The 27,500-nt window shown below is 42.9% G+C and overlaps 2 protein-coding genes across 2 annotated transcripts in view; one reads left to right on the top strand and one right to left on the bottom strand.

Annotated features, from left to right (window-relative positions):
- Nucleotides 1-10,118, top strand: part of LOC311111066 (A disintegrin and metalloproteinase with thrombospondin motifs 14-like) — a gene marked incomplete at its 5' end in the record, with an annotated part of 19,407 nt that extends 9,289 nt beyond the window's left edge. Inside the window, 2 exons of the mRNA XM_084189064.1 lie at nucleotides 4,511-4,621; nucleotides 8,168-10,118. Of these exons, the coding sequence (XP_084045190.1) occupies nucleotides 4,511-4,621; nucleotides 8,168-8,859 (803 nt within the window). The 3' untranslated portion in view covers nucleotides 8,860-10,118. The remainder of the gene's footprint in view (nucleotides 1-4,510; nucleotides 4,622-8,167) is intronic.
- The window catches only part of LOC311111094 (A disintegrin and metalloproteinase with thrombospondin motifs 14-like), a gene marked incomplete at its 5' end in the record, with an annotated part of 276,043 nt that overhangs the window by 34,548 nt on the left and 213,995 nt on the right, over nucleotides 1-27,500 (bottom strand). The window lies entirely within an intron of this gene.

Here is a 27,500-nt window from a genome sequence, read left to right as displayed (position 1 = left end):
TGAGGAGTGACTTCCAGGAGGTGAAACACATTTAGGGACTCCTTTATGAAGTCTTAGAAAGCTATGATTACCTGCCATGTTGGAACACTGCTGTGTTGGGGACGCATGGACACATGGACGCATGGACATCAGTAACCAACAATACACATCCTACACACACAGCTCACCATGGGGGAACCACTAGCCAACACTACACAAACCTCACCATGGGGGAACCAGTAGCCAACACTATACACCTCACCATGGGGGAACCAGTAGCCAACAATATACACCTCACCATGGGGGAACCAGTAGCCAACACTATACACCTCACCATGGGGGAACCAGTAGCCAACACTATACACCTCACCATGGGGGAACCAGTAGCCAACACTATACACCTCACCATGGGGGAACCAGTAGCCAACAATATACACCTCACCATGGGGGAACCACTAGCCAACACTACACAAACCTCACCATGGGGGAACCAGTAGCCAACACTATACACCTCACCATGGGGGAACCAGTAGCCAACACTATACACCTCACCATGGGGGAACCAGTACCCAACAATATACACCTCACCATGGGGGAACCAGTAGCCAACACTATACACCTCACCATGGGGGAACCAGTAGCCAACACTATACACCTCACCATGGGGGAACCAGTAGCCAACACTACACACAGCTCACCATGGGGGAACCAGTAGCCAACACTATACACCTCACCATGGGGGAACCAGTAGCCAACACTACACACAGCTCACCATGGGGGAACCAGTAGCCAACACTATACACCTCACCATGGGGGAACCAGTAGCCAACACTACACACAGCTCACCATGGGGGAACCAGTAGCCAACACTATACACCTCACCATGGGGGAACCAGTAGCCAACACTATACACCTCACCATGGGGGAACCAGTAGCCAACACTACACACAGCTCACCATGGGGGAACCAGTAGCCAACACTATACACCTCACCATGGGGGAACCAGTAGCCAACACTATACACCTCACCATGGGGGAACCAGTAGCCAACACTATACACCTCACCATGGGGGAACCAGTAGCCAACACTATACACCTCACCATGGGGGAACCAGTAGCCAACACTATACACCTCACCATGGGGGAACCAGTAGCCAACACTATACACCTCACCATGGGGGAACCAGTAGCCAACACTATACACCTCACCATGGGGGAACCAGTAGCCAACACTATACACCTCACCATGGGGGAACCAGTAGCCAACACTATACACCTCACCATGGGGGAACCAGTAGCCAACACTATACACCTCACCATGGGGGAACCAGTAGCCAACACTATACACCTCACCATGGGGGAACCAGTAGCCAACACTATACACCTCACCATGGGGGAACCAGTAGCCAACACTATACACCTCACCATGGGGGAACCAGTAGCCTAAATGTCCTATTTTCACACAAAACATGGTCTCACACAAAACAACAAATTGTTGGTGTGGCCTCATAATGCTTTCTCTCAAAGGGCCAAGGAGGACCAGGGTGGGGAGATCTGTGTCTCTGTCTGTGTGTGTGTGTGTGTGTGTGTGTGTGTGTCTCTGTGTGTGTCTCTGTCTGTGTGTGTGTGTGTCTGTGTGTGTGTGTCTGTGTCTCTGTCTGTCTGTCTGTCTGTGTGTGTGTGTGTGTGTGTGTGTGTGTGTGTGTGTATCTGTCTGTCTGTGTGTGTGTGTGTGTGTGTGTCTCTGTGTGTGTATCTGTCTGGCTGTGTGTGTGTGTCTCTGTGTGTGTGTTTCTGTAGTATTCCAAAGGCGCTCTACAGAGGAGGATGAAAGGGGAGTTGTCCAAACATGAATGGGAGACATTCAGGAGAGGAGAGCAACAGGGGTTCTTAAGAGCTATGATTACCTGGGGAGTTAGGAACAGATGGCGCCTTGTGTTGTTGCTTTGTGTGAGACCATGTTTATGTCACATTAGGACACAGGCTACTGGTTCCCTTGTTGTATTGTTGGTTACTGACGTCCCGGTGCGAAGCGTAGCTGGGTCATGCAGCAAGACAATGATCCAAAACACACCATCAAGTCTACATGAAAATGGCAACAACAAAAAAACTACACATTTGAAGTTTTGGAATAGCCTAGTCAAAGTCCAGACCTAATCCCAATTGAGATGTTGTGGCAGGACTTGAAACAAGCAGTTCATGCTTGAAAACCCATAAACTTTGCTGAGTTAAAGCAGTTCTGCATGCAAAAGTGGGCCAGAATTCCTCCACAGCGATGTGAGAGACTGATCAACAAGTACAGGAAGCATTTGGTTGCAGTCATTGCAGCTAATGGTGACACAACCAGTTATTGAGTGTAAGGGGGCAATTACTTTTTCACACAGGGGAATGGGTGTTGCATAACTTTGTTATAATTAAATAAATAAAATAAGTATCGATTTTTTTGTTATTTGTAAACTCAGGTTCCCTTTATCTAATATGAGGTTTTGGTTGAAGATCTGATAACGTTCAGTATAAAAAATATACAAACACAGAGAAAATCAAAAAGGGGGGAAATATTTTTTCACGGCCCTGTGTGTATATATATATATACAAACAAAGACTAAATATACCAAATATTTAACAAAATAAAGTATTTTATAAATTCTTCCGTGACCCCATTTTCATATCAGCCGACCCCTAGTTCAGGAGCCGCTGCCATAGAAAATCCCTTTTTGGTGCTATATGGAACCTTTCTTTTGAAGGTACTATAAAGAACCATGCTCAAGGTTCTAAATAGAACATTTATGGTGCTAATGTTCTATGAAGAACCATTAATAAAAGGTAATATATATAGCATCAAAAAAGGGTTCCACTATGGTTACAACCCTTTTCTTATGGTTCTTTATAGAACCTTTATGGAGAATGGTTCTATAAAGAACCTTTGTCAATCTGAAAGGTTCTTCGTAGGTCCTTCTGAAGAACCATGCAGGGTTGTTTATTCTGGTCAGCCATATTATATTGTTAAAACTCTGTAGGTGTTATTATTGTGTTCATTGACAAGTTGAATCAAGTGAGCTACCTCTGGAACAGCTGGGGGTCCCTGAGGAGAGAAGTGAGACCCAATGACTGACTTAGTCATCTGTTTCTCAATTGACACAAGGCCATACATGAGTCTTTCACAAGACACCATCACAGGCCATTGTCATATATAATATGTAATGGCATAACACTACAGATTAGATATCCTGACATGACACTCTCACTCACGGTTGCACAAAAAGAGCTGCGAACAAACCACGCCTCAAAATATTTGAATGAGCCGCCTCCCCTACATTTTAATGATCACTAAAAGAGGAAAGAACCATTTTCTGAACTGCAAAGAACCGTTAAAGAGATGGAAGGTCTATGTGAGTCATTATGGTTCCACATAGAACCAGTAGTGGAAAAAGTTGTCATACTTGAGTAAAAGTAAAGATACCTTAATAGAAAATGACTCAAGTAAAAGTGAAAGACACCCAGTAAAATACTACTTGAGTAAAAGTCTAAAAGTATTTGTTTTTAAATATACATAAGTATCAAAAGTAAATGTAATTGCTAAAATATACTTAAGTATCAAAGTAAAAGTATAAATCATTTCAAATACCTTATATTAAGCAAAGCAGACGGCACCATTTTCTTGTTTTTAACATTTACGGATAGCCAGGAGCACACTCCAACATTTACAAACAATGCATGTTTGTTTAGTGAGTCCACCAGATCAGAGGCAGTAGGGATGACCATGTGTTCTCTTGATAAGTGCGGGAATTTGACCATTTTCCTGTCCTGCTAAGCTTTCGAAATCTAACGAGTACTTTTGGGTGTCAGGGAAAATGTATGGAGTAAAAAGTACATTATTTTATTTAGGAATGTAGTGAAGTAAAAGTACTTTACCATTTATATTTTTGACTAAAGTACAAATACCCCCAAAAACTACCTAAAAGTATGTTTACACCACTGTTGGCAACATACAGGTAACTACCAAAATAATGGAAACACTCGAGTAAATGAGGGATACAAAGTATATTGAAAGCAGGTGCTTCCACATACGGTAGGTGTGGTTCCTGAGTTATTTAAACAATTAACATCCCATCATGCTTAGGGTCATGTATAAAAATGCTGTGAACGCCATTATTTTGGCTACCATGGCCAATCACAATGATTGGTGATTGACAGGTCTGAAGGCCATTCAAGGTTGAGGAGGCCAGCCTATTTTACAGCCGCCCCTGGATTTCCTGTGGAACTCCACACAACTACTTAAGTAGTACTTTAAAGTATTTTTACTTAAGTACTTTACATCACTGCATAGAACCACCACCCTTCCCAAAGTAACTTTCCCAAAATGTCCAGGATGTCCAGAAATCCCAGTTGGTACATTACTAGAACAAGTAAGGAAAAAGCAGGAAATCTGGAATCCTCCAACCTGGATTTCTGGAAAACCAATGAAAACCTTGAAAGTCCCACCATGTAATAATCTGTAAAGTTTGCCCTCTCTCATCTTCTGGTAAAAACAGGACAGTCATCGCTGCCCCCTTTCAATATAGAAGCGATGGAGAATTCAACGACAAAGACGGAGGGTGTACATCAGATTGTTCCTGAGAATCCTGTCCACAAAATCTCCTCCAGTAAGTGAGCATGGGATGCTTCTATTGTATTTTATTGGATTCTAGTCTATTTTTATTCTTAGCGGCTTACCATTTTAAACATCTGATTTGTTCCTTGACTAGCACCATTTATTGTTGCTGTCGATAATTCTAATGTTATAACTTCTAATAGTAACTGTATCCACTGGTTAAATGGGAGAGAGTGAGGTGGTCGCCATCTTAGAGTCAACCATTCTTTTGCAGCAGTGCTGCCTGCCAGCAGTAATCTTCTCTGATTGAGCGATTCAAGGGGCTATCATCGTTGCGTAACATAATAGATGGAAAGCATTTAATATTTAAATTCACGTACTTCGAATATATATATATTTTTCTTTGCCCAAAAGCATTTAACTGCAGGGCACTCCCACATCATATGAATGAATGTGTCTACCTGATTTAGGGGACACAGTGAACAGTTGGGAGTTGGGGCCAATTTCATCGTAAAACGTTTCTTTGGTGTTAAATACAGTCTGTGAATAAACTTAACATGTATAAATTGGTGGTTCGGATTACGGGATGCCAAGGTCATATTTTTCCATATTCTGTTCCAGTTAAAGGGTGGTTCAGATTCAGTTAGATCTGTGGACCATACTTTTTTTAATGGCTAGCTCAGAATATGAGCTTTCCAAAAATTGTTTATATATTATAGAGATCAGTCCTTTCAGGAGCCCAGATCATTTATTTATAAATCCCATCGTTGGATGTTTCGGCAGTTGGGTTTCCCAAGGGACTCCATAGGCCAGCATAGTTTTAAATATATTTACAAAACATGTTGCCTTGGAATGTTCTCAAACCATTAATGTCCATGGTATCGGGAAGGGTACGGATTCCACATTTGGACCATTGGGGGTCAAAAGGTCGCCCTCCAGATTGCAAGGCATTATTATGAAATATTGGAGTATGGACATGCCATTTTGATTCCCAGTTACATTGTTTTTCAAATATAAATTATGTGAGCAATAATAGGACTAAAACATAGTTGACATTGTTTAAAGGGATATATCAGTGAAGACCACTTCTTCCAGGGCAATAGGAGACAGGGTGGAGAAGAATCATGTCTAAACCAATTTTGAATGGGGTGAAATGCTAGTGCCTGGAAATACAACTTAAGCTCTGGTACAGGTAGTCCTCCTACATATTTCCCTCTTTGTAAATGTGTTAATTTTATCCGGGATCGTTCACCTTGCCGTGTACATTTTGAAACCGTACTATGACTTTCTGCCCAATAGCCAGAGCCATGGGAAGCATTGAACTACAGAAATTCAGCCGCAAATGGGATATTATTCCATCTACTGAGGTCGGATTTAATTGATTTGAGCATTCTGTTAAAGTTTCTGGCAATGGTTTTATCTAAAGAAGGAACTACACTGTGTATACAAACCATTAGGAACACCTGCTCTTTCCATGACATAGACTGACCAGGTGAATCCAGGTGAAAGCTATGACCCCTTATTGATATCACTTGTTAAATCCACTTCAATCAGTGTAGATGAAGGGGAGGAGACAGGTTAAATAAGGATTTTTAAGCCTTGAGACAATTGAGACATGGATTGTGTATGTGTGTCATTCAGAGGGTGAATGGGCAAGACAAAAGATTTGAGTGCCATTAAACAGGGTATGGTAGTAGGTGCTGGGCACACTGGTTTGAGTGTGTCAAGAACTGCAACGCTGCTGGGTTTTTCACACTCAACAGTTTTCCGTGTGTATCAAGAATGGTCCACCCACCCAAAGGACATCCAGCTAACTTGACATAACTGTGGGAAGCATTGGAGTCAAGACGGGCCAGCATCCCTGTGGAACGCTTTTGACACCTTGTAGTTTCCATACCCCGACGAATTGAGGCTGTTCTGAGGGCAAAAGGGGGTGAAACTCAGTATTAGGAAGGTGTTCTATGCCCTTTTGAGTTCATAGAGAGATTTGGGCTCGCAGCGAGGTGGCTTCCTCTGTTGAGAGAAGAGGTGTTCTTTATTCTTTTTAGAAAGGACTTAGTCTGACTTGGTGTGGATTTACAATCGGAGGTGTACCGTTCTTTATAAAAGCAGGAGAATCTTTGATTGATTAATTTGGGTTCTGATAGTAATTCCCCTGTTTCAGTTTTAATAGTTGCTGTATCAGCTAATTGATCGTTACTGCGTAGCTTGTTGGCCAGTAAACAACGGGACCATGGAAGTAATGGTTGCCTTACTCGATGGATCGCAAATTCTGCTCTCAGTCTTGTCAATAAATTAACTTCTGTCTTATATCATAATATGCCATTTAGCAGACGCTTTTATCCAAAGCGACTTATAGTCATGTGTGCATACGCAGGTTTTTTTAACGTAGCGGTGGTCCCCGGAATCGAACACACTACCCTGGCGTTGCAAGCCCCATGCTCTACCAACTGAGCTAAAAAGGACCTTGATTTTGGAAAGAGTAATAGCTATCTGGTCTGAAAACAGTGTTTGTTGAGAACACTCTAACACAGTTAACATTTCAAATTATGATACCTTCTTTAATTGTGATTTATTCAACACAGATGCAAATGCAGTTATTAAATTTTTTTAATCCTTTGCTGGCATCCCATAGAATCCGGGGGTCATCGACTGAATTTTTATTGATCATTCTGAATTATTTTAGTTTAATTTCAACTTGATCACAGAATATAGGTTTATGTAGTAATGAAACGTTGAAACACCATCTTGTGGCTCTTTTAGGAGATGCAGAAATCTGAAGTAGGCAGTAGTAAGTGTGGTGGTCAGACAAGCTCATATGTCGAATTTCTATTTTCTTGATGAAAGAAATGAGATGTGTAGATAATGGTATGAAATCAATTAGTGAAACAAAAAAACAGGACCCACAAGGAAACCCAGCCATTGGTCGTTCCCCATCCAGGTCATGGAGTCACTTCTCTGTCACATTGGCCACTGTCTCCAAACTTTCCACTTCAGTTGAGTAGGTATCCACAGCAGTGCAAGAGATTCATTTATCGGTTTTAATTGCAAGTCAAAGGCAGAGGTAATGTCCTCACGAACAATCTCTCGGATAGTATTGGCCAACTATTTCGGTTGTCGGGTGTTTTAATAAACATCTTTATTTTGCATTCAAGCCTCAGTTTTGGATTTATTCATTATTTCGACAGTGTGTGTGTGACAATATTCAGTAGTAAGGACCTTAAAAGAGCGCAGATGGCCTCTTATCATTCATGGGTGTTGAGAAACGCCATGTTCCCACAGGTGAATTATGAACAGACAGAATATGCCAGCTACTGGAGAGAAGTAGACCTTCTATTGTTCCTTGTAATACAGAGAATAGCCCTCACCTTAATGTGATGTTATATGTAATACACATTTATTTGAAAATAAGTCAGTTAATTCATAGTTATTTTGCAAAAGAAAAGCCACGAGAAAGACACAAGTTTTCAGTGAATGCCAACGGAACGGGATACGGTTGAAGAGGTTGCTAGGTGTTGGGTTAAGGTCACTACAGCGTGAGGAGAGAGCGGTAATGTCTACGTGTCTGTTCTGACTGTGTTATGCTCTCACCCCACAGATGAGCCATGTCTTGGGGACAAGTCTATATTCTGCCAGATGGAGGTCCTAGCCCGCTACTGTTCCATCCCTGGCTACAACAAGCTGTGCTGTGAATCCTGCAACAAGAAGGAAGGCTTCACCACCCTCTTCTCTCCATCCCCAGACCTCCACAAGACTGGAGGATCCTCAGACTCTGAGACTGGCCCAGACCAGGAGACCTCCACCCAGCCTAACCCCACCGCCTCCACCACCCTACCATCAGACACCCCGCTCCCCCACACCACTACCCAGAGCCCACCCCGAACCACTAAGACCCCTAGACGGCCTCGCTCCACTGCCCAGGGCCTGACCACCTCACCGTCGGCGGGTGCGGTCCCTCCCAAGGGTCCTTCCTTGGGGGTCGGGGATGGAGACTCGGTCCCTGTGCTCCCTTCTCTACCTCCAGGTCCCAGCCCGCCTCTCCGGCCCCGGCTCCGGCCCAACGCTGCTCCAGACTCCAATGGAGACCCTGCTTTATCGCCATCTAAAGAGCACAGCAGTCCAAACAACCGCTCTTTAGGCCAAGCCGCCGGCCCCGGCCCTGAACCCGGGCCTGCTGGAGCTGTGGCTGGCGTGGCTGCTGCCAGGTCAAGAAGGGAGGATGTAGGATCAGAGAGGGACTCAGCTCACAGAACCAGAACAACCAGAACCATGTCCCATGTGGTGACATGATCCCTGACTTATCCTGTGACTTGCTGCTCAGTAATATGGTCCACCATGACTTCCGTCAGCTCAACGTTATTACAACGTTGTTACAGCATTACAGTGTTACAGCGTTACAATGTTACAATGTGACAACTTTATTACAACGTTACAACATTATTACAACCATCTGAGGGATTATCCTGGACTGGACTCTCAACCGATTGCTGCAAGAATAAATTAACATGCCAGTGGACTTAGACCAGTAATGGTTACCTCATCGAACCAGCAGAGCGATTTGCACTGCATCACTCAGCCCTCTCTGCTTCAGTTAAGAAATGGAAGAAAAACAAGAAAATTAAAAGGTGCTGAAACTAAAATGACTACAAGACATGTTAAACAATGTGACGACTGCATTGGCTGCCATTACTTCCTAATCTGTGTACATGTTAAACAATGTGACGACTGCATTGCTACCATTACTTCCTGATCTGTGTACAGTTGTGCAAACATATTTTGAAAGTGCATCAGAACTACTTATTGAACTTAATATTGTGAAGATATTTTGTGGCACGGACAAAAACCTTTACTTTGGGGGCTGTCACAAGTTGTAGTGATGATGTCACAAGTCTTGGTGATTTCACAAATCTTGGTGAGGATGTCACAGGTATTGGAGATAATGTTGCAAAGTCTTGGTGATAATGTCGCAAAGTCTTGGTGATGATGTCACAATGTATTGGTGATGATGTCGCAAAGTCTTGGTGATGATGTCACAATGTATTGGTGATGATGTCGCAAAGTCTTGGTGACGATGCCACAATGTATTGGTGATAATGTCGCAAAGTCTTGGTGATGATGTCACAATGTATTGGTGATGATGTCGCAAAGTCTTGGTGATGATGTCACAATGTATTGGTGATGATGTCGCAAAGTCTTGGTGACGATGCCACAATGTATTGGTGATGATGTCGCAAAGTCTTGGTGATGATGTTGCAAAGTCTTGGTGATGATGTCACTTCCTCCAGGGAGCTTTGTAACCTCTCCCCATTGGTGCTCTTATTGTTGATGTGCTTCCCAAACAACCATTTACAAGAGATTGACCTCAGAGGTCATCAAAAGGTCAACAGGTCAAGTCTGTTTGCAAAGCCAACCCCACTGTAGCATGCACATTGCCTTTGTGGAAAAACTCACATATGCTTTAAAAGATAAAAAGAAAAAACATTATTGATATTTTTTTGATATATTTTTCAAGTAATTTTGTATATAGTGTAAATTTCAGCAGCATATTATTATCTAAGAAACTAATAGCCAGCCAACGGAATGTAAAGTATGATGACGTCATTGAGAAGTTAAGAGAGAATGCTGTAAGTCTGCAGAGCGGTTGGTCTGATGTCACGCTGTTTCAAGTTGTGCATTACCTCATTCCTGTCTTGCAGTTCATAACATCCTTATGTGTATTGTATAGTTCTTGTATATACATGAATGAAAAGCTTTAAATGTTAATATTTATTAAATGTTTAAATGGTAGGGAGAAATAATGTTTGAAAGAAGAATGTAAAAGTTCTTTTTTTTTTTTGCATCGTCCTGGTCCGAGTCGAGAGCTAATTAGCTGGCGGAAAAGCTCAGTCAGATTAGGACAATACCCTGTGGTTCAAAATCTTTTTTCCTTTGTTCAACCTTTTTTTTTTTATACTAACAGCAGGATTCAGTTCATACCCAGACAACATCTTAAAGGGACAATCTGCAGTAGCTACATCCATTTTTAGACTTCTAAATATTGATGATGTATACCCATTGATTCTTGAAGAATATAACTTACAGTTGCCTCATTAGCTTAGTTCAACTTTCGTACCCCATCAGAACTCAAAATACACTGAGTGTACAAAACATTAGGAACACCTTCCTAACATTGAGTTGCATCCTCTTTTGCCCTCAGAACAGCCTCAATTCGTCGTGGGCGTGGACCCTACAAGGTGTCAAAAGCGTTCCACAGGGATGCTGGCCCATGTTGACTCCAATGCTTCCCACAGTTGTGTCAAGATGGCTGGATGTCCTTTGGGTGGTGGACCATTCTTGATACACACGGGAAACTGTTAAATGTGAAAAGCCCAGCAGCGTTGCAGTTCTTGACACACTCAAACCAGTGCGCCTGACATCTACTACCACACCCCGTTCAAAGGCACTTACATATTTTGTCTTGCCCATTCACCCTCTGAATGGCACACATACACAATCCATGTCTCAGTTGTCTCAAGGCTTAAAAATCCTTCTTTAACCCGTCTCCATGTAAACAAACACTGTACAGCCTGAAACATGGTCAAACTATAATTGTGATACAGTATCATGGATGGTCAGTCCTTGTATCCAGAGCTCTATCTATGAATTTGAAAGTGGTCACATTTCTCCAGCCCCATCCCTCAGCTGTTTACCATATCAGTGGCGGGGTGTCTCCTTTGTAATTGTTCGAACTGCAGATTGCCGCTTAAATGCGTCTGTATTTACTCAGTATGGATGGATGTCCTGGTGCTAAAGTAATGAAGGCTTGAGAAACCTTATTCAGACATAACTGGCATGGCATAACTCCTTCTGAAACCTTATTCAGACATAACTGGCATGGCATAACTCCTTCTGAAACCTTATTCAGACATAACTGGCATGGCATAACTCCTTCTGAAACCTTATTCAGACATAACTGGCATGGCTCCTTCTGAAACCTTATTCAGACATAACTGGCATGGCATAACTCCTTCTGAAACCTTATTCAGACATAACTGGCATGGCATAACTCCTTCTGAAACCTTATTCAGACATAACTGGCATGGCATAACTCCTTCTGAAACCTTATTCAGACATAACTGGCATGGCATAACTCCTTCTGAAACCTTATTCAGACATAACTGGCATAACTCCTTCTGAAACCTTATTCAGACATAACTGGCATGGCATAACTCCTTCTGAAACCTTATTCAGACATAACTGGCATGGCATAACTCCTTCTGAAACCTTATTCAGACATAACTGGCATGGCTCCTTCTGAAACCTTATTCAGACATAACTGGCATGGCTCCTTCTGAAACCTTATTCAGACATAACTGGCATGGCATAACTCCTTCTGAAACCTTATTCAGACATAACTGGCATGGCAAGACACACTGTGATCTGATTGTGTTCAGATCTTCCTGACCACCTCCAGATCTAGCCAGGGATCCATTGTGTTTGGATATCTTCTTACAAGTTTAGACAGATCTGTACAGTGAAACCATTTACATTATCCTTATCCCACCCTCTAAAATCATTGACAGGTGGCCCCCATTGACTTATGCCAATCATTTGTGTCTTAAAATAAATACATCAATATTGTTTTTGAAGGACTAGCTGTGAGAGAAAAAAATTCTGACAGGGAGGGACCAGGAAATGTGGTCACAATGCAGACACAGTGGGCGGATAAGAGATCCATTTTAATACCGTGTGTAGGCACTTCTCATAAAATATCACAATCAGAATGTGGATAATATCAGAACTCATGACATGTTAGCGCTAGGTATTAACGGAGATTCTGAATGATGATGGTGACGGGTTGTCGTGTGGAGTATCGTGTTATTGGAAGAGGGGGGACGGGGGGGGGGGGGGGGGGACGGGTGGACGGGGGGGGGGACCAATTCAAGACCATGATATTAATTTTGTCAAATCACCACCATAATAATAGTTCAAAATGTCCAGTATTTCTGTGTTCATATTTCAGAACATATGGATTCTTTAGACATTCAGATTAGTGAAAAAAATGCATGCTGAGGGAAAATAGAGCCACTCTACAAATTATTACTAACCCAAACACAGTGGGGAACAATGGGCCTTCTACGCCTTCAGAGAAGGGCTAAGAATTGATAAAATAATGATTATAATAATATTATAATTATAATAATATTATTTTCAATGATGTTCTGATTTAAAGTTTTTGTTGGAATGGAAAGGGTTAACACTGAAGAGGATAAAAGAGTCTGCTAAATGGCATATAAGAGGAAAAAAAGATCCAATCAGATCTAGATAGCTAAATCAGCCATTGGCTAGGCCATCAGAAGCAAGATAAAGGCATCTGCTATTCAACTGTATTAGGGCAACATTTTGGAGTGACAGTGGAATCAACCAATCACATTTTGACTTAATGAGTGGGACCGTTTTTACCACAAGTTATTTTCAAAGAGATGGCTAACAACAGCAAGCACGCTGCAATAAAAAACACAGTTCCACTCACCAGATGATGATCATTTGAAACTTAACTTGTTGTTAAAAGTTATTCTTGAAAAGGGAGAAGCTAACAAATTAGCAACAACATCCTCTTTGATAACAGCTGCTGCAGCCGCTGACAACAAAAGCTAGCTAGATAGCTAGACCGTGGGAAAACTACTGCTTGCTATTGCGCAGTGACATGTTAGCCTTCAAGAAGGCAGACATTTTCATACGTTCGCATTTTAAGTGGAACTGACAGCATTTTAGCAACATTAAATCTTATTACATTTTTATTTAACCTTTATTTAACTTTTTATTTATTTATTTTTATTTCACCTTTATTTAACCAGGTAAGCCAGTTGAGAACAAGTTCTCATTTACAATTGCGACCTGGCCAAGATAAAGCAAAGCAGTGCGATAAAAACAACACAGAGTTACATATGGGGTAAAACAAAACATAAAGTCCAAAATACAACAGAAAATATATATACAGTGTGTGCAAATGTAGCAAGTTATGGAGGTAAGGCAATAAATAGGCTATAGTGCAAAATAATTACAATTAGTATTAACACTGGAATGATAGATGTGCAAGAGATGATGTGCAAATAGAGATACTGGGGTGCAAATTAGCAAAAATAAATAACAATATAGGGATGAGGTAGTTGGGTGGGCTAATTTCAGATGGGCTGTGTACAGGTGCAGTGATCGGTAAGGTGCTCTGACAACTGATGCTTAAAGTTAGTGAGGGAGATAAGAGTCTCCAGCTTCAGAGATTTTTGCAATTCGTTCCAGTCATTGGCAGCAGAGAACTGGAAGGAATGGCGGCCAAAGGAGGTGTTGGCTTTGGGGATGACCAGTGAGATATACCTGCTGGAGCGCATACTACGGGTGGGTGTTGCTATGGTGACCAATGAGCTAAGATAAGGCGGGGATTTGCCTAGCAGTGATTTATAGATCAAATCAAATCAAATCAAATGTTATTGGTCACATGCGCCGAATACAACAGGTGCAGACATTACAGTGAAATGCTTACTTACAGCCCTTAACCAACAGTGCATTTATTTTAAACAAAAAAAGTAAGAATAAAACAACAAAAAAAGTGTTGAGAAAAAAAGAGCAGAAGTAAAATAAAGTGACAGTAGGGAGGCTATATATACAGGGGGGTACCGTTGCAGAGTCAATGTGCGGGGGCACCGGCTAGTTGAGGTAGTTGAGGTAATATGTACATGTGGGTAGAGTTAAAGTGACTATGCATAAATACTTAACAGAGTAGCAGCAGCGTAAAAAGGATGGGGTGGGGGGGCAGTGCAAATAGTCTGGGTAGCCATGATTAGCTGTTCAGGAGTCTTATGGCTTGGGGGTAGAAGCTGTTGAGAAGTCTTTTGGACCTAGACTTGGCACTCCGGTACCGCTTGCCGTGCGGTAGCAGAGAGAACAGTCTATGACTAGGGTGGCTGGAGTCTTTGACAATTTTGAGGGCCTTCCTCTGACACCGCCTGGTATAGAGGTCCTGGATGGCAGGAAGCTTTGCCCCAGTGATGTACTGGGCCGTACGCACTACCCTCTGTAGTGCCTTGCGGTCGGAGGCCAAGCAGTTGCCATACCAGGCGGTGATGCAACCAGTCAGGATGCTCTCGATGGTGCAGCTGTAGAATTTTTTGAGGATCTGAGGACCCATGCCAAATCTTTTTAGTCTCCTGAGGGGGAATAGGCTTTGTCGTGCCCTCTTCACGACTGTCTTGGTGTGTTTGGACCATGATAGTTCGTTGGTGATGTGGACACCAAGGAACTTGAAGCTCTCAACCTGTTCCACTACAGCCCCGTCGATGAGAATGGGGGCGTGCTCAGTCCTCTTTTTTTTCCTGTAGTCCACAATCATCTCCTTTGTCTTGGTCACGTTGAGGGAGAGGTTGTTGTCCTGGCACCACACGGCCAGATCTCTGACCTCCTCCCTATAGGCTGTCTCATCGTTGTCGGTGATCAGGCCTACCACTGTTGTGTCGTCGGCAAACTTAATGATGGTGTTGGAGTCGTGCCTGGCCATGCAGTCATGGGTGAACAGAGAGTACAGGAGGGGACTGAGCACGCACCCCTGAGGGGCCCCCGTGTTGAGGATCAGTGTGGCAGATGTGTTGTTACCTACCCTTACCACCTGGGGGCGGCCCGTCAGGAAGTCCAGGATCCAGTTGCAGAGGGAGATGTTTAGTCCCAGGATCCTTAGCTTAGTGATGAGCTTAGAGGGCACTATGGTGTTGAATGCTGAGCTGTAGTCAATGAATAGCATTCTCACGTAGGTGTTCCTCTTGTCCAGGTGGGAAAGGGCAGTGTGGAGTGCGATAGAGATTGCATCATCTGTGGATCTGTTGGGGCGGTATGTAAATTGGAGTGGGTCTAGGGTTTCTGGGATTATGCTGTTGATGTGAGCCATGACCAGTCTTTCAAAGCACTTCATGGCTACAGACGTCAGTGCTACGGGTCGGTAGTCATTTAGGCAGGTTATCTTAGAGTTCTTGGGCACGGGGACTATGGTGGTCTGCTTGAAACATGTTGGTATTACAGACTCAGTCAGGGACATGTTGAAAATGTCAGTGAAGACACTTGCCAGTTGGTCAGCACATGCTCGGAGTACACGTCCTGGTAATCCGTCTGGCCCTGCGGCCTTGTGAATGTTGACCTGCTTAAAAGTCTTACTCACATCGGCTACGGAGAGCGTGATCACATAGTCATCCGGAACAGCTGGTGCTCTCATGCATGCTTCAGTGTTGCTTGCCTCGAAGCGAGCATAGAAGTGGTTTAGCTCGTCTGGTAGGCTTGTGTCACTGGGCAGCTCGCGGCTGTGCTTCCCTTTGTAGTCTGTAATAGTTTTCAAGCCCTGCCACATCCGACGAGCGTCAGAGCCAGTGTAGTATGATTCAATCTTAGACCTGTATTGACTCTTTGCCTGTTTGATGGTTCGTCGGAGGTCATAGCGGGATTTCTTATAAGCGTCCGGGTTAGAGTCCCGTTCCTTGAAAGCGGCAGCTCTACCCTTTAGCTCAGTGCGGATGTTTCCTGTAATCCATGGCTTCTGGTTGGGGTATGTACGTACGGTCTTCTGGTTGGGGTATGTACGTAGATGGCCTGGAGCCAGTGGGTTTGGCGACGAATATGTAGGCAAGTCAGTTAAGAACAAATTCTTATTTACAAAGACGGCCTACACCGGCCAAACCCGGACGACGCTGGGCCAAATTCTGTTCATGTACACCCCCCAGGAAGAATATGACACTTAACAAAAATCTGACAAGCGACCACTTAGATATGGTAATTTCCACGTTTTCAAAAATTCTTAGAATGTTTGGGAATTACATATACTAATGCATTTGTGAAAATTCTATAGCAGTATAGAGTGAGAAAGCGGCTGTGCGTTTGGACAATTAATAGACACTGCAGTAAATAAAACCTAATAAAAACATATGTCTTGTCCAGGACCGGAGTCTACACACAGACTGGTGCACTATAGCGAATCAGAGCTACAGAAGACCTTTATACAAACAAACCATTTGTCACACGGGCCTGCCATCATTCACTTTGAACTGGACTGTGTGTTTACAGGAAGTTGCAACGGCGCAACTTTAGATCATTAGAATGCATTCGCCAAAAAATACACCTGAATGGATTTCTGCAAATATGTAAACACCATGGGAGTCCTCTTACATTTGGGAACTTTACAGTCAAATTGATCAAACAACCATGAAAAGGTAAGCTCTCTCTCCCTCAGTTTTGCACATCAACAACAACAACAAGATCAACAACTAATGCTAGCCAGCGCAAGATGAGCTAAAATCTAACAAAGGAACATTTAGATAAACCCAGCTAGTTGGCAGTCAAAATTGCACTGATAAACGATGGGGAATTGTAGCCCCCTCGTCCTTCTGCAGCTTGCCTGCCAATGCATGCTTGTCCCAACCAAGCACCCAAGCTAACTGGCTAAAGATGCATCTCTAGCTGTGTATATCCACCGAAAAATGATATGAGGGGAAAAAGTCAGTCACTCACCCACTCCTCCAATGGCATGACATGACATCCTCCTAGCAGCTAGCTAGCTAACTCTAGGCTCTGTGTTTTTAGCTTGCTACATAAATAGATACGCTAGCCTATTAGCCACGTTATAACTCACTTGTGATCGTTGCCCTTACTAGTTTGATTGTATTAACATTCCCAGCCTTAGTTACATTAGTCCGTTTTTGTCTAGAAATGTATTGGTGAATTATATTATACATGTATTGAACTGCATCCATCTATTCTGCCAACAATGCCTTAGTGTATGCCATGGAACGTTGAGTCGAAAATAACCTATTTGTAAAACCTCTTAAGAAGTTGGTTTTGTGGCATAAACTGGGAATTTGTGACTAAAATTATGATTGTCTGATTGTTTCATATCTGCAAAGTAGTTAAAACGCTGTCAGTTCCACTTTAAACTTTAGGTCACAGGTTACTTTGTGTGCTAAAAGTGAAATGCTTTTTTGCAAAGGGAAGTAGTAGGTGTACATTTCGATTGGGAAATGCTTAATGGTTGTGTTTTTGTATTCTTATGATTGGGATATACTGGCTTATTATGTCTGAGTTTATGGACTGCTTATCCTTTAACATCATGCTGTGTGACTGCTTATCCTTTAACATCCTGCTGTGTGACTGCTTATCCTTTAACATCATGCTGTGTGACTGCTTATCCTTTAACATCCTGCTGTGTGACTACTTATCCTTTAACATCCTGCTGTGTGTGACTGCTTATCCTTTAACATCCTGCTGTGTGACTGCTTATCCTTTAACATCATGCTGTGTATGACTGCTTATCCTTTAACATCCTGCTGTGTGACTGCTTATCCTTTAACATCCTGCTGTGTGACTGTTTATCCTTTAACATCCTGCTGTGTGTGACTGCTTATCCTTTGACATCCTGCTGTGTGACTGTTTATCCTTTAACATCCTGCTGTGTGACTCCTTATCCTTTAACATCCTGCTGTGTGACTGTTTATCCTTTAACATCCTGCTGTGTGACTGCTTATCCTTTAACATCCTGCTGTGTGACTGCTTATCCTTTAACATCCTGCTGTGTGACTGCTTATCCTTTAACATCCTGCTGTGTGACTGCTTATCCTTTAACATCCTGCTGTGTGACTGTTTATCCTTTAACATCATGCTGTGTGACTGCTTATCCTTTAACATCCTGCTGTGTGTGACTGCTTATCCTTTAACATCATGCTGTGTGTGACTGCTTATCCTTTAACATCCTGCTGTGTGACTGCTTATCCTTTAACATCATGCTGTGTGACTGCTTATCCTTTAACATCATGTTGTGTGACTGTTTATCCTTTAACATCCTGCTGTGTGACTGCTTATCCTTTAACATCCTGCTGTGTGACTGCTTATCCTTTAACATCATGCTGTGTGACTGCTTATCCTTTAACATCCTGCTGTGTGACTGCTTATCCTTTAACATCATGCTGTGTGTGACTGCTTATCCTTTAACATCCTGCTGTGTGACTGCTTATCCTTTAACATCCTACTGTGTGACTGCTTATCCTTTAACATCATGCTGTGTGACTGTTTATCCTTTAACATCCTGCTGTGTGACTGCTTATCCTTTAACATCCTGCTGTGTGACTGCTTATCCTTTAACATCATGCTGTGTGACTGTTTATCCTTTAACATCATGCTGTGTGACTGCTTATCCTTTAACATCCTGCTGTGTGTGACTGCTTATCCTTTAACATCCTGCTGTGTGACTGCTTATCCTTTAACATCATGCTGTGTGACTGCTTATCCTTTAACATCCTGCTGTGTGACTGCTTATCCTTTAACATCATGCTGTGTGACTGCTTATCCTTTAACATCATGCTGTGTGACTGCTTATCCTTTAACATCCTGCTGTGTGACTGCTTATCCTTTAACATCATGCTGTGTGACTGCTTATCCTTTAACATCCTGCTGTGTGACTGTTTATCCTTTAACATCCTGCTGTGTGACTGCTTATCCTTTAACATCATGCTGTGTGACTGCTTATCCTTTAACATCATGCTGTGTGACTGCTTATCCTTTAACATCCTGCTGTGTGACTGCTTATCCTTTAACATCCTGCTGTGTGACTGCTTATCCTTTAACATCCTGCTGTGTGACTGCTTATCCTTTAACATCATGCTGTGTGACTGCTTATCCTTTAACATCCTGCTGTGTGTCTGTTACGAACCCCGTGGCTTTAAAAGTCTAGGGTGGATGGAAAAGAGACCCGTAACATAACTCATGCAAATTAGAATAGTGACACGGAAACAGTGTGAACAAAAATACACCGAAAACCATAAGCTACCATCAAACACAAAATGTTTATTTTGAACACACTGTAAAAGTTTGGGAAAAAGGGCTGAGCAGGACCCAAGGAATTAAACAAAAATGTCAAAAACCCCTAAACTGATCTTGCCTGCCTCAAGAACCGCTAAGCTACTGCTAACCATACAAAAATACAGTGGGTGGTCTGCTCAGATCTAACTAGTGTTTTTAGACAATGTTATTTCTACAGGTAATGTATGCCCAAGGGCAACTTGCTAAATCCCCCTTTTCCCAGGAACACACATTTACATAATTTAGCAGACGCTCTTATCCAGAGCGACTTACACAATATAGTTACCATACAGAGTAACCAGCAAATGAGTGAGTACACAAAAAACAGGACACCACAGTATCCATACTCACAAACGAAAATAGTCTCTGTCAGCAAACGCAACTGACTGGCTTTTAAAACAATGGGATGTGTGATGTGAGTGAAAAACCAGAAACAGGTGGTGCAATGCAGAGGAATGTCCACTGATTGGTCCACCTCAGCAATCAGCAGACAAATCAGCAGACAAACGATGTCGGACAGGTGGGACACCCCAACGACCACCAATCAGGAACACAAAGGACACCTGTGATTAGGGCAGAAGGAGAGGAAAAACACACACAGGATACCTGTATCCGTAACAATCCCACCCTTAAAAGAGCAAACCACAATGGTTTGCGACACATGTACTAGCACAACAACAAAAAATTCAAAGATCAACAGCATCCTGACGGGATAAAAAAATAACCTAGATCTCTAAACACGAGACAAAGCATCTGCCAAACACATTATCCGAACCCTTTTTGTGGCGGATCTCCAAATTATAATTTTGCACTACAAGTGCCCAACACATAAGGCGTTGGTTCTGGTTGTACATACGGTGGAGGAAAACTAAGGGGTTATGGTCAGTATACACTATCACTGGTAATGCACTGGAACCAACATAGACTTCAAAGTACTGCAGAGCTAACAACAAAGCTAGAGCTTCTTGTTCAATGGTGGAATAGTTCGTCTGACATTTGTTAAATTTCCGTGAAAGATAACAGACAGGATGGTCCACTCCACTCTGGTCCGGCTGCAGTAGAACAGCACCAGCACCTCTGGCACTTGCATCTACCTCCAGTTTAAACGGCCGTTCAAAATCTGGCGCAGCAAGAACAGGGGTACTACATAAGAGTGCTTTAGCAGTGTTAAAAGCAGTGTAACAATCTTCAGACCAAACAAATATTCTCGCCGGACTGAGCAAATCCGTTAATGGAGCAACTACCGCAGATACATTTTTACAGAAACTACAGTAGTAGCCAACCATCCCTAAAAAGCGGCGTAGCTCTCTTCTGGTGGTAGGTGAGGGAAATGCATTTATAGCTGAGACTTTGGCATCTACAGGGCGCACCTGACCATGGCCGACCTGTTTACCGAGATAAGTAACAGTGGCCTTCCCAAACTCGCACTTTGCTAAGTTCAGGGTTAGAGAAGCGGCTGCTAGACGTTCACACACTACCCTTAGAGTGTTAATATGATCTGACCACTCAGTTGAATAAATTACCAGATCATCAAGGTAAGCACTACAATTAGGAACCCCAGCCAATACTGTGTTAACCAGGCGTTGGAAAGGGTCTGGTGCGTTCCGCATCCCAAATGCCATGACAGCATATTGTAGGAAGTGGTCTGGGGTCACAAAGGCAGAGATGTCGGAGGCACGTGAGGTTAACTGCACCTGCCAGTAACCTTTTTAGAAGATCTAGTTTGGTTACATAAGTAGCAGCACCAACAGTGTCAATACAGTCATCCAGTCTGGGTAACGCTGTGTAATAGCCTCACAATATCATCTGACTGTCCGTCCGTTAAATGAATCAGGCTTGACGGGAGAGACAGCAGCATCTCTGAATTGGGCAATCTAGCACGCTGCTGCTGAGTATTGCGCAACTTCAAACCATCTCCGTCCACATCATTAACATGACCTCCCTCTACAGCCACAGCAGCCATAGAGACAGCCGTCTCGGCCAGTTTCTCTGGACCGTCTATCTGAGTGACGGGTCTGGTGTGGTCTGTCTTCAACATGTTAATGTGGCACACACGAGATTGGCGTTTCTATCAGGAGTCTGTATCACGTAGTCAGTTTCACTTAGTTTCTTTTCAATTACATAAGGACCAGAGAAACGTGCTGACAATGACGCTCCTGGCACAGGCAACAATACAAGAACTTGGTCACCTGGCTGCAGTGAACGAGAAACAGCCTGGGTGTCATAGTGCCGTTTCATCCGTCTCTGTGAGGAAGACAGCGCTTCCTTTGCTAGAGCACAGGCACCATGTCCGCGCTCACAAACACATCCTGCTGTGTGTGACTGCTTATCCTTTAACATCATGCTGTGTGACTGCTTATCCTTTAACATAATGCTGTGTGACTGCTTATCCTTTAACATAATGCTGTGTGACTGCTTATCCTTTAACATCATGCTGTGTGACTGCTTATCCTTTAACATCATGCTGTGTGACTGCTTATCCTTTAACATCATGCTGTGTGACTGCTTATCCTTTAACATAATGCTGTGTGACTGCTTATCCTTTAACATAATGCTGTGTGACTGCTTATCCTTTAACATCATGCTGTGTGTGACTGCTTATCCTTTAACATCATGCTGTGTGACTGCTTATCATTTAACATCCTGCTGTGTGTGACTGCTTATCCTTTAACATCATGCTATGTGTGACTGCTTATCCTTTAACATCCTGCTGTGTGACTGCTTATCCTTTAACATCATGCTGTGTGACTGTTTATCCTTTAACATCATGCTGTGTGTGACTGCCTATCCTTTAACATCATGCTGTGTGACTGCTTATCCTTTAACATCATGCTGTGTGACTGCTTATCCTTTAACATAATGCTGTGTGACTGCTTATCCTTTAACATAATGCTGTGTGACTGCTTATCCTTTAACATCATGCTGTGTGTGACTGCTTATCCTTTAACATCATGCTGTGTGTGACTGCTTATCCTTTAACATCATGCTGTGTGACTGCTTATCCTTTAACATCCTGCTGTGTGTGACTGCTTATCCTTTAACATCCTGCTGTGTGTGACTGCTTATCCTTTAACATCATGCTATGTGTGACTGCTTATCCTTTAACATCATGCTGTGTGACTGTTTATCATTTAACATCATGCTGTGTGTGACTGCTTATCCTTTAACATCATGCTGTGTGACTGCTTATCCTTTAACATCATGCTGTGTGACTGTTTATCATTTAACATCATGCTGTGTGACTGCTTATCCTTTAACATCATGCTGTGTGACTGTTTATCCTTTAACATCATGCTGTGTGTGACTGCTTATCCTTTAACATCATGCTGTGTGACTGCTTATCCTTTAACATCATGCTGTGTGACTGTTTATCCTTTAACATCATGCTGTGTGACTGTTTATCCTTTAACATCATGCTGTGTGACTGCTTATCCTTTAACATCATGCTGTGTGACTGCTTATCCTTTAACATCATGCTGTGTGACTGTTTATCCTTTAACATCATGCTGTGTGACTGCTTATCCTTTAACATCATGCTCTGTGACTGCTTATCCTTTAACATCATGCTGTGTGTGACTGCTTATCCTTTAACATCCTGCTGTGTGACTGCTTATCCTTTAACATCCTGCTGTGTGACTGCTTATCCTTTAACATCCTGCTGTGTGACTGCTTATCCTTTAACATCCTGCTGTGTGACTGCTTATCCTTTAACATCCTGCTGTGTGACTGCTTATCCTTTAACATCCTGCTGTGTGACTGCTTATCCTTTAACATCATGCTGTGTGACTGCTTATCCTTTAACATCCTGCTGTGTGACTGCTTATCCTTTAACATCCTACTGTGTATGTGTTACGAACCCCGTGGCTTTAAAAGTCTAGGGTGGATGGAAAAGAGACCCGTAACATAACTCATGCAAATTAGAATAGTGACACGGAAACAGTGAGAACAAAAATACACCGACAACCATAAGCTACCGTCAAACACAAAATGTTTATTATGAACACACGGTAAATGTTTGGGAAAAAGGGCTGAGCAGGACCCAAGGAATTAAACAATAATGTCAAAACCCCCTAAACTGATCTTGCCTGCCTCAAGAACCGCTAAGCTACTGCTAACCATACAAAAATACAGTGGGTGGTCTGCTCAGATCTAACTAGTGTTTTTAGACAATGTTATTTCTACAGGTAATGTATGCCCAAGGGCAACTTGCTAAATCCCCCTTTTCCCAGGAACACACATTTACATAATTTAGCAGACGCTCTTATCCAGAGCGACTTACACAATATAGTTACCATACAGAGTAACCAGCAAATGAGTGAGTACACAAAAAACAGGACACCACAGTATCCATACTCACAAACGAAAAGAGTCTCTGTCAGCAAACGCAACTGACTGGCTTTTAAAACAATGGGATGTGTGATGTGAGTGACAAACCAGAAACAGGTGGTGCAATGCAGAGGAATGTCCACTGATTGGTCCACCTCAGCAATCAGCAGACAAACGGATGTAGGACAGGTGGGACACCCCAACGACCACCAATCAGGAACACAAAGGACACCTGTGATTAGGGCAGAAGGAGAGGAAAAACACAAAAAGACACAGGATACCTGTATCCGTAACACTCCCACCCTTAAAAGAGCAAACCACAATGGTTTTGCGACACACATACTATCACAACAACCAAACATTCAAAGACCAACAGCATCCTGACGGGATAAAAAAAAAAACCTAGATCTCTAAACATGAGACAAAGCATCTGCCAAACACATTATCCGAACCCTTTTTGTGGCGGATCTCCAAATTATAATTTTGCACTACAAGTGCCCAACGCGTTGGTTCTGGTTGTACATACGGTGGAGGAAAACTAAGGGGTTATGGTCAGTATACACTATCACTGGTTATGCACTGGAACCAACATAAACTTCAAAGTACTGCAGAGCTAACAACAAAGCTAGAGCTTCTTGTTCAATGGTGGAATAGTTCGTCTGACATTTGTTAAATTTCCGTGAAAGATAACAGACAGGATGGTCCACTCCACTCTGGTCCGGCTGCAGTAGAACAGCACCAGCACCTCTGGCACTTGCATCTACCTCCAGTTTAAACGGCCGTTCAAAATCTGGCGCAGCAAGAACAGGGGTACTACATAAGAGTTCTTTAGCAGTGTTGAAAGCAGTGTGACAATCTTCAGACCCAAACAAATATTCTCGCCGGACTGAGCAAATCCGTTAATGGAGCAACTACCGCAGATACATTTTTACAGAAACTACGGTAGTAGCCAACCATCCCTAAAAAGCGGCGTAGCTCTCTTCTGGTGGTAGGTGAGGGAAATGCATTTAAAGCTGAGACTTTGGCATCTACAGGGCGCACCTGACCATGGCCGACCTGTTTACCAAGATAAGTAACAGTGGCCTTCCCAAACTCGCACTTTGCTAAGTTCAGGGTTAGAGAAGCGGCTGCTAGACGTTCACACACTACCCTTAGTGTTAATATGATCTGACCACTCAGTTGAATAAATTACCAGATCATCAAGGTAAGCACTACAATTAGGAACTCCAGCCAATACTGTGTTAACCAGGCGTTGGAAAGGGGCTGGTGCGTTCCGCATCCCAAATGCCATGACAGCATATTTTAGGAAGTGGTCTGGAGTCACAAAGGCAGAGATGTCTGAGGCACGTGAGGTTAACTGCACCTGCCAGTAACCTTTTTAGAAGATCTAGTTTGGTTACATAAGTAGCAGCACCAACAGTGTCAATACAGTCATCCAGTCTGGGGAACGAGTCGGGCACTATGACAGCATTGACCTTTCGATAGTCCGTACATAACCTGGATGTCCCATCAGGTTTGGGAACCAGAATGCACGAAGAACTCCAAGGACTTGAACTCGTCATAGCCAGGTTATTCTCCAGCAAATAACCAACCTCATCCCTCATTATCTTTCTTTTAGAGACATTGACACGATAAGCATGTTGCTTGATAGGTGCAGCGTTTCCAACATTAATGTCATGTTCTAACACATTTGTGCTATGACGGAACATCATTAAAAAGACATGGAAAGCTGTGTAATAGTCTCACAATATCATCTGACTGTCCGTCCGTTAAATGAATCAGGCTTGACAGGAGAGACAGCAGCATCTCTGAATTGGGCAATCTAGCACACTGCTGCTGAGTATTGCGCAACTCCAAACCGTCTCCGTCCACATCATTAACATGACCTCCCTCTACAGCCGCAGCAGCAATAGAGACAGCCGTCTCGGCCAGTTTCTCTGGACCGTCTATCTGAGTGACGGGTCTGGTGTGGTATGTCTACAACATGTTAATGTGGCACACACGAGATTGGCGTTTTCTATCAGGAGTCTGTATCACGTAGTCAGTTTCACTTAGTTTCTTTTCAATTACATAAGGACCAGAGAAACGTGCTGACAATGACACTCCTGGCACAGGCAACAATACAAGAACTTGGTCACCTAGCTGCAGTGAACGAGAAACAGCCTGGTTGTCATAATTACCGTTTCATCCGTCTCTGTGAGGAAGACAGCGCTTCCTTTGCTAGAGCACAGGCACCATGTCGGCGCTCACAAACACATCCTGCTGTGTGTGACTGCTTTACCTTTAACATCCTGCTGTGTGACTGCTTATCCTTTAACATCATGATGTGTGTGACTGCTTATCCTTTAACATCATGCTGTGTGACTGCTTATCCTTTAACATCATGCTGTGTGACTGCTTATCCTTTAACATCATGATGTGTGTGACTGCTTATCCTTTAACATCCTGCTGTGTGACTGCTTATCCTTTAACATCATGCTGTGTGTGACTGCTTATCCTTTAACATCATGCTGTGTGACTGCTTATCCTTTAACATCATGCTGTGTGACTGCTTATCCTTTAACATCATGCTGTGTGACTGCTTATCCTTTAACATCATGCTGTGTGTGACTGCTTATCCTTTAACATCATGCTGTGTGACTGCTTATCCTTTAACATCATGCTGTGTGACTGCTTATCCTTTAACATCATGCTGTGTGACTGCTTATCCTTTAACATCATGCTGTGTGTGACTGCTTATCCTTTAACATCATGCTGTGTGACTGCTTATCCTTTAACATCATGCTGTGTGTGACTGCTTATCCTTTAACATCATGCTGTGTGACTGCTTATCCTTTAACATCATGCTGTGTGACTGCTTATCCTTTAACATCATGCTGTGTGTGACTGCTTATCCTTTAACATCATGCTGTGTGACTGCTTATCCTTTAACATCATGCTGTGTGTGACTGCTTATCCTTTAACATCCTGCTGTGTGACTGCTTATCCTTTAACATCCTGCTGTGTGTGACTGCTTATCCTTTAACATCATGCTGTGTGACTGCTTATCCTTTAACATCCTGCTGTGTGACTGCTTATCCTTTAACATCATGCTGTGTGTGACTGCTTATCCTTTAACATCCTGCTGTGTGACTGCTTATCCTTTAACATCATGCTGTGTGACTGCTTATCCTTTAACATCCTGCTGTGTGACTGCTTATCCTTTAACATCATGCTGTGTGTGACTGCTTATCCTTTAACATCCTGCTGTGTGACTGCTTATCCTTTAACATCCTGCTGTGTGTGACTGCTTTTCCTTTAACATCATGCTGTGTGACTGCTTATCCTTTAACATCCTGCTGTGTGACTGCTTATCCTTTAACATCATGCTGTGTGACTGCTTATCCTTTAACATCCTGCTGTGTGACTGCTTATCCTTTAACATCATGCTGTGTGTGACTGCTTATCCTTTAACATCCTGCTGTGTGACTGCTTATCCTTTAACATCCTGCTGTGTGACTGCTTATCCTTTAACATCCTGCTGTGCGTGACTGCTTATCCTTTAACATCCTGCTGTGTGACTGCTTATCCTTTAACATCATGCTGTGTGACTGCTTATCCTTTAACATCATGCTGTGTGACTGCTTATCCTTTAACATCATGCTGTGTGACTGCTTATCCTTTAACATCATGCTGTGTGACTGCTTATCCTTTAACATCATGCTGTGTGACTGCTTATCCTTTAACATCATGCTGTGTGTGAC

This window comes from Coregonus lavaretus (assembly GCF_964263955.1).
Source record: "Coregonus lavaretus genome assembly, contig: SUPER_36_unloc_1, whole genome shotgun sequence".
NCBI classification, from domain to species: domain Eukaryota; kingdom Metazoa; phylum Chordata; class Actinopteri; order Salmoniformes; family Salmonidae; genus Coregonus; species Coregonus lavaretus.
The sequence above is the reverse complement of the archived record's forward strand: the minus strand, read 5'-3'. Positions and strand labels throughout refer to the sequence as shown.